Source organism: Myotis lucifugus, unplaced genomic scaffold, assembly GCF_000147115.1.
Source record: "Myotis lucifugus unplaced genomic scaffold, Myoluc2.0 scaffold_435, whole genome shotgun sequence".
NCBI classification, from domain to species: domain Eukaryota; kingdom Metazoa; phylum Chordata; class Mammalia; order Chiroptera; family Vespertilionidae; genus Myotis; species Myotis lucifugus.
The window spans coordinates 366,803-371,594 of record NW_005871483.1 but is presented as its reverse complement, the minus strand read 5'-3'; the positions used below and the strand labels follow the sequence as shown (position 1 = coordinate 371,594).

The following is a 4,792-nucleotide window of genomic DNA, read 5'->3' as shown; positions in this document are numbered from 1 at the left end:
AGTGATGCAGCTGGAATTTAACTCGGGCTTCTCTGACTCCTAATATGCATATATTTTCTCCTGTCCAGTTTCCTAATAAGGGTACGGGCTTGGTGAAGAGTAGGAGGAGGCGTAGCTGCCATGAGTCTCCTGGGTTATCTGAATCTGATGTGGAGAAGGGAGGTGAGGGAAAATTCGCATTGTCAGATTTTGTCTAAAATGAGATGGCTGGATATGAATCTAATATTCTGTAGTTTTATTCTGATCTGTCAAGGACAATAGGGGGAGAATTGAACAACGCTGAAGCACTTTTAGTCCTGGTCACTGCTCCCCTCTGGTATTGCTGAGAATGAATTGGGTTATAACAGAATTAATGAGCTGAGAGCTCATGTTTGAAACTGCAGGATGGGTGAGTGGGAAGTAGCCACTGGTTCATAGTTTTGGGGGCCAATTCTCATTCTCTGTCTTGCGGAATAGGCTTCGGAAGACCTTCTCAAGGAACACTACATCGACCTGAAGGACCGCCCATTCTTCACGGGCCTGGTGAAATACATGCACTCAGGGCCAGTGGTTGCCATGGTGAGTGTGCACGTGTGGGGTGTTGATATGAATGACTCAGTTGAGAGTGAAGAGTGAGTGCCGTGATTCTTGCTTCTGATGCCAGGTCCTCATTGATGCAGAGGAAACTGGGGCTGAGAGGACTGACAGTTAAGATATGAGTCAGCTCTCTGATCCACTAAAGACAAGATACATTTGCTTGCTGAAGTGAAGACTCATAGTGGGAGAGATCGAGAGGGGACTGCCTGATTATAGGCTTCTGGAGGGCAGGACTTAACACAGAAATTCTCCAAATATGTATTGGTAGTCATCATTCTGCCAGGCTCTTTCCCAGACACTGGGGATGCAGTCATGAATGAGACAAAGTAGGAGTGTTTTCATAGCTTTCCTTGCCTACACAACTTGAAAGGGGATGGGCAGGTAATGAAGAAACCTCTCTCTCTTTCTCTCTCTCTCTCTCTCTCCATATATATATATACAGTGGGGCCTTGACTTACGAGTTTAATTCATTCTGTGATGGAGCTCGTAACTCAAATTACTCGTATGTCAAATCATAAAGTGAATGAATGAGACACGTGATGTTGTGGCGTTCACTGTGATGTTCGCTGCACCAACTAGCGGTGGGGTATCTGAAGCTGGCTCGTAACCCGAATTTTAGCTCGCAACTCAAAGCAAAAAATTGGCCGAGAGATGGCTCGTATCTCGAAAAACTCGTTAGTCGGGACACTCGTAAGTCAAGCCCCCACTGTAATTTGCTTAATGAATGAATGTCAGATTACGGGGGCTTTTTACCTTTCTTTTGAAGTAATAGTTTGCTGATTTCCTGCTGAGATGGGTTTTCTTCCTTGACCATATCTTCTTTTGTCTTTGAAGGTCTGGGAGGGGCTGAATGTTGTGAAGACAGGCCGAGTGATGCTTGGGGAGACCAACCCAGCAGACTCCAAACCTGGGACCATCCGAGGGGACTTTTGTATCCAAGTTGGCAGGTGGGAGTTGGTGCTTTTTACCCTTTTCCAAAATCTGAGTTGCCATATAATTAGGGTTCTTGTAGCTAGCAATGTACATGATACCCTACGCAGAACATTTAAAATCAGTTCAGTTTTTCTCTCTCTTAAGTTGGTGTTTGGCTTTATAGGCTCTCTCTCTATATGTCAACATCACTGTGGTTGTGCCTCTGATGGGAGGGTAAAACCTGGTACAACACTTTGCTGGCTACAGTCCTTCCCGAAGGCTCTCGCTGCTAGCATCCATGTTGCTAGCGGGGCAGTCTTCATCCTACATTAATGGTAGTCATGGGCTTTTTCTTTTAACGTGAGCTAGTGACATGAGCCTTGGCTTTTTCTGCTGCGGTGGGCTTTCTGGCACTGGGAGTGAGGGGCTTCTGGGCAGCTCAACCTTGTGGTCTTGGTAATGTGGCCATCTCTTCCCCTCCAGGAACATCATCCATGGCAGTGACTCCGTGGAGAGTGCGGAGAAGGAGATTGGCTTGTGGTTTCGGCCCGAGGAACTGGTAGATTACAAGAGCTGTGCTCAGAACTGGATCTACGAGTGACGTGAAAGCCGCCGACAGTGCTTTCCCCACTCCATTTCCTCTCCCTCCCACGGCAGGGGACCAGACTGTAGCTGATCTACTTATCTCTGAGAACCTCCTTCTAATCTGGAGGGACACTCTTGGAGCTGCGCGTGTTCCCTGTACAGTGTTATATGCTACCGTCAGATTAAAATGTTTCACCCTAACTAGGATTCATCGCGTTGGTTACTTTGTGTTGCTGTATTGCTTTGTATTCTTTTTTTTCTTTTCACATCCTCTGGCTAACCTGAGCTAATAGAGTATAAATACTAATAAATTATTTATATTGGCCTGAGAGGTCACACATACACACACATGATCTTTGCCTGTCCCTTTCCCCCCTGCATCCCACCCACTCTTGTCACTGAGCCAGTCAACGGGCAGGTGCGGAGGATCTGCTAGGTTGTGTGGGGGAGGAAGGAACTTCCCTCTACCCTCAAGGTTCTTTTGGCTGCTCTAATCAAATAGACACGGGACAGTTTAAGAAGAGGAAATAACCAAATGTAATTACATCCGTATGACAGAGTCAGAGAGCCCACATGTATGAGGTTCAAAGACAGGAAGGAAAATAGGCGTATACCACCTTCTTAGCTAGGGCTAAGGTGAGGCACCTTGGGGCTTCAGGTCACTGCAGGGAGAGCATGTTCAGGAATCAGTAGTTTGTCCTGCCGAACAGGTAGGTTCAATGAGGTTATCGCTATGTCTTATGGACAAGGCCTTTAATTTAGCGCTACACAGTTAAGGAGAGGCAGAAGTTTCTCTGGAGCCCGCAGGTAAAGTTGCCTTTGGCTCAAAACTATCCACATACCTCAGAGGCACATCCTGGGGTAACTCATTTTGAACCCCACAGTTGCCAAGACTCTCCTGAGGGCAGCGGACTCATTGGAAATAAAAGGCATCCTTTCTGCCTTTGAGAGGCTCTCAGAGATTGAGTGGATGGGGAGTGGCAGAAGTTGAAACTACACCGAAACAGAAAAGCTAGGCAGATGGTGGGCCTGGGTCCCTGGGATGGCCTCAAAAGAAGCGTAAGTCTTGTAAATAGCTTTGATTTGTTAGAACACTGATTTGACTCTTCAACAGAGATAAGATGGAAGTTTACTTATCTTTTATTTGAAAGTCCACACTGGAGATCTCATGTACAGTGCTGTGATTATCCTATATAATAAAAGGCTAATATGCAAATTGGCCCCTCCACAGGGAGTTCGACCAGGGGGTGGGGCTGGCTGGCCAACCGCTCACGGCCCCTCCCCCAACCAGCCCCTCCCCAGATCAGCCCCATGGGGGCTGGTGGGAGGACTCCACTCCTTGCACGAATTCATGCACCAGGCCTCTAGTAGTTAATAATACTGTATGCTGTAATTTGCTAAGAGAGTAGATCTTACATGTTCTCACTACACACCAAAAAAAGAAAAAAAATGGTAACTGAAATGATGGTTATGTTGGCGGGGATCATTTCACAAGATATACAGGGATGGGCAAAAGCAGGTTTGCAGTTGTGAGTACACAAAAGTTAATTTTTGTAATAATTATTGGAATAATTATAACCTGCATGTCTTTTTCCATATGAACAACTGTAAACCTACATTTTCCCACCCCTGTGTGTATATCAGAACATCTAATTGTATGTCTTAAATATACAATTTTTACTTATCAAATATGCCTCAATAAAGCTGAAAAAAAGTTCAAGTGGGTGAGTGGGGCCGGTGATGGTGCTAAGGCTATGCCCCTGGGGTTGTCCAGGGACTCGGTTCCAGGAAGGAAAGGAGTGGTGGGAAGAGGTTGTTACTGTCCCAAAGGAGGTGTTAGTGCCTGGACCAGGGCAAACAGCTCACCTAACAGAACAGCGCTCAGGCCACAGGGTGATAACGCCGTTCCCTGGTCAAAGTCACTCACTGGCCTGCGGACAGGACACAGGGCTCTGACCATTTCAGGTGTGGTCACTGCTGGGCGGGTGTCAAGAACTGGTGAGGGGTGTACACACACACACCCCAAAGGGCGGGGAGAGGAGCGGACTGTCTGCAGATGGAGGACAGGCCTGATTCCCAGGAGTCTGGAGTCTGGTCGAGGGCGTGTCCCCGCTGAAGTGGGCAGCTGACCGCACACTTACGCGAGGCAGGGGCAGATCTTCATCTCTGGGGGGAACAGAGCAGCTGTCGGGGCTGGGAAGGTGGGGGAGACAGGCAGAGGAGCCGGGCACACTGTGGAGAGCATGGGCTGGCTGCTCAGCGGTTGGCACACCATCCTCCAAGCGGGACGGACTCGGAGGGCGTTGGGGAGGGAGGCTCGTGCGGGGAGGGGTTGGGTGGAGGCCCGCCGGGAGGCTGCCGCTGGGAAGGAGGAAGGCGCGGGGCTCGAACCAGGGCTCCAGTGGAGGAGAGGGGAGGCGAAAACTGGGTTTCACGGGTAGGAAGGAGCGGACTGGTGGGTGCAAGGAGAGAGAGAGAGAGAGAGAGAGAGAGAGAGAGAGAGAGAGAGAGAGAGAGAGAGAGAGAGAGAGAGAAAGATGGACTTGGACGTGCCAGTGTGAGCGATCGCTTCCTGCCCCCGAGCCTCTGGCAAACCCGGGGCGTGGACAGAGGCCTGGGCTGCGTCCGGCCCGCGGGTTGGGTGGCGGGCCCTCCGGGGTGTGGCCGCCGCGGGCCCCTCCTCCGCGGGCGGCTCTGGGCTCCGTGGTCGCCACTGGCC

At 49.7% G+C, this 4,792-nt stretch overlaps 1 protein-coding gene across 1 annotated transcript; it reads left to right on the top strand.

Moving 5' to 3' along the window:
• The first annotated feature begins 408 nt into the window (after positions 1–408).
• LOC106699533 (nucleoside diphosphate kinase A) lies at positions 409–2,280 on the top strand. The gene is made up of 3 exons (XM_014468191.2): positions 409–558; positions 1,411–1,523; positions 1,972–2,280. The coding sequence occupies exons 1-3, from the start codon at positions 532–534 to the stop codon at positions 2,087–2,089; spliced, it is 258 nt and encodes an 85-aa protein (XP_014323677.1). The 5' UTR covers positions 409–531; the 3' UTR covers positions 2,090–2,280.
• Positions 2,281–4,792: the final 2,512 nt, after the last annotated feature.

Excerpts from the sequence above, each read along its gene's own strand:
- LOC106699533 (XM_014468191.2), top strand. The coding sequence starts at position 532 with ATGCACTCAGGGCCAGTGGTTGCCATG. Across the intron at positions 559-1,410 it reads CAGGGCCAGTGGTTGCCATG|GTCTGGGAGGGGCTGAATGT; the intron begins GTGAGTGTGCAC and ends TTGTCTTTGAAG. Across the intron at positions 1,524-1,971 it reads TTTTGTATCCAAGTTGGCAG|GAACATCATCCATGGCAGTG; the intron begins GTGGGAGTTGGT and ends CTTCCCCTCCAG.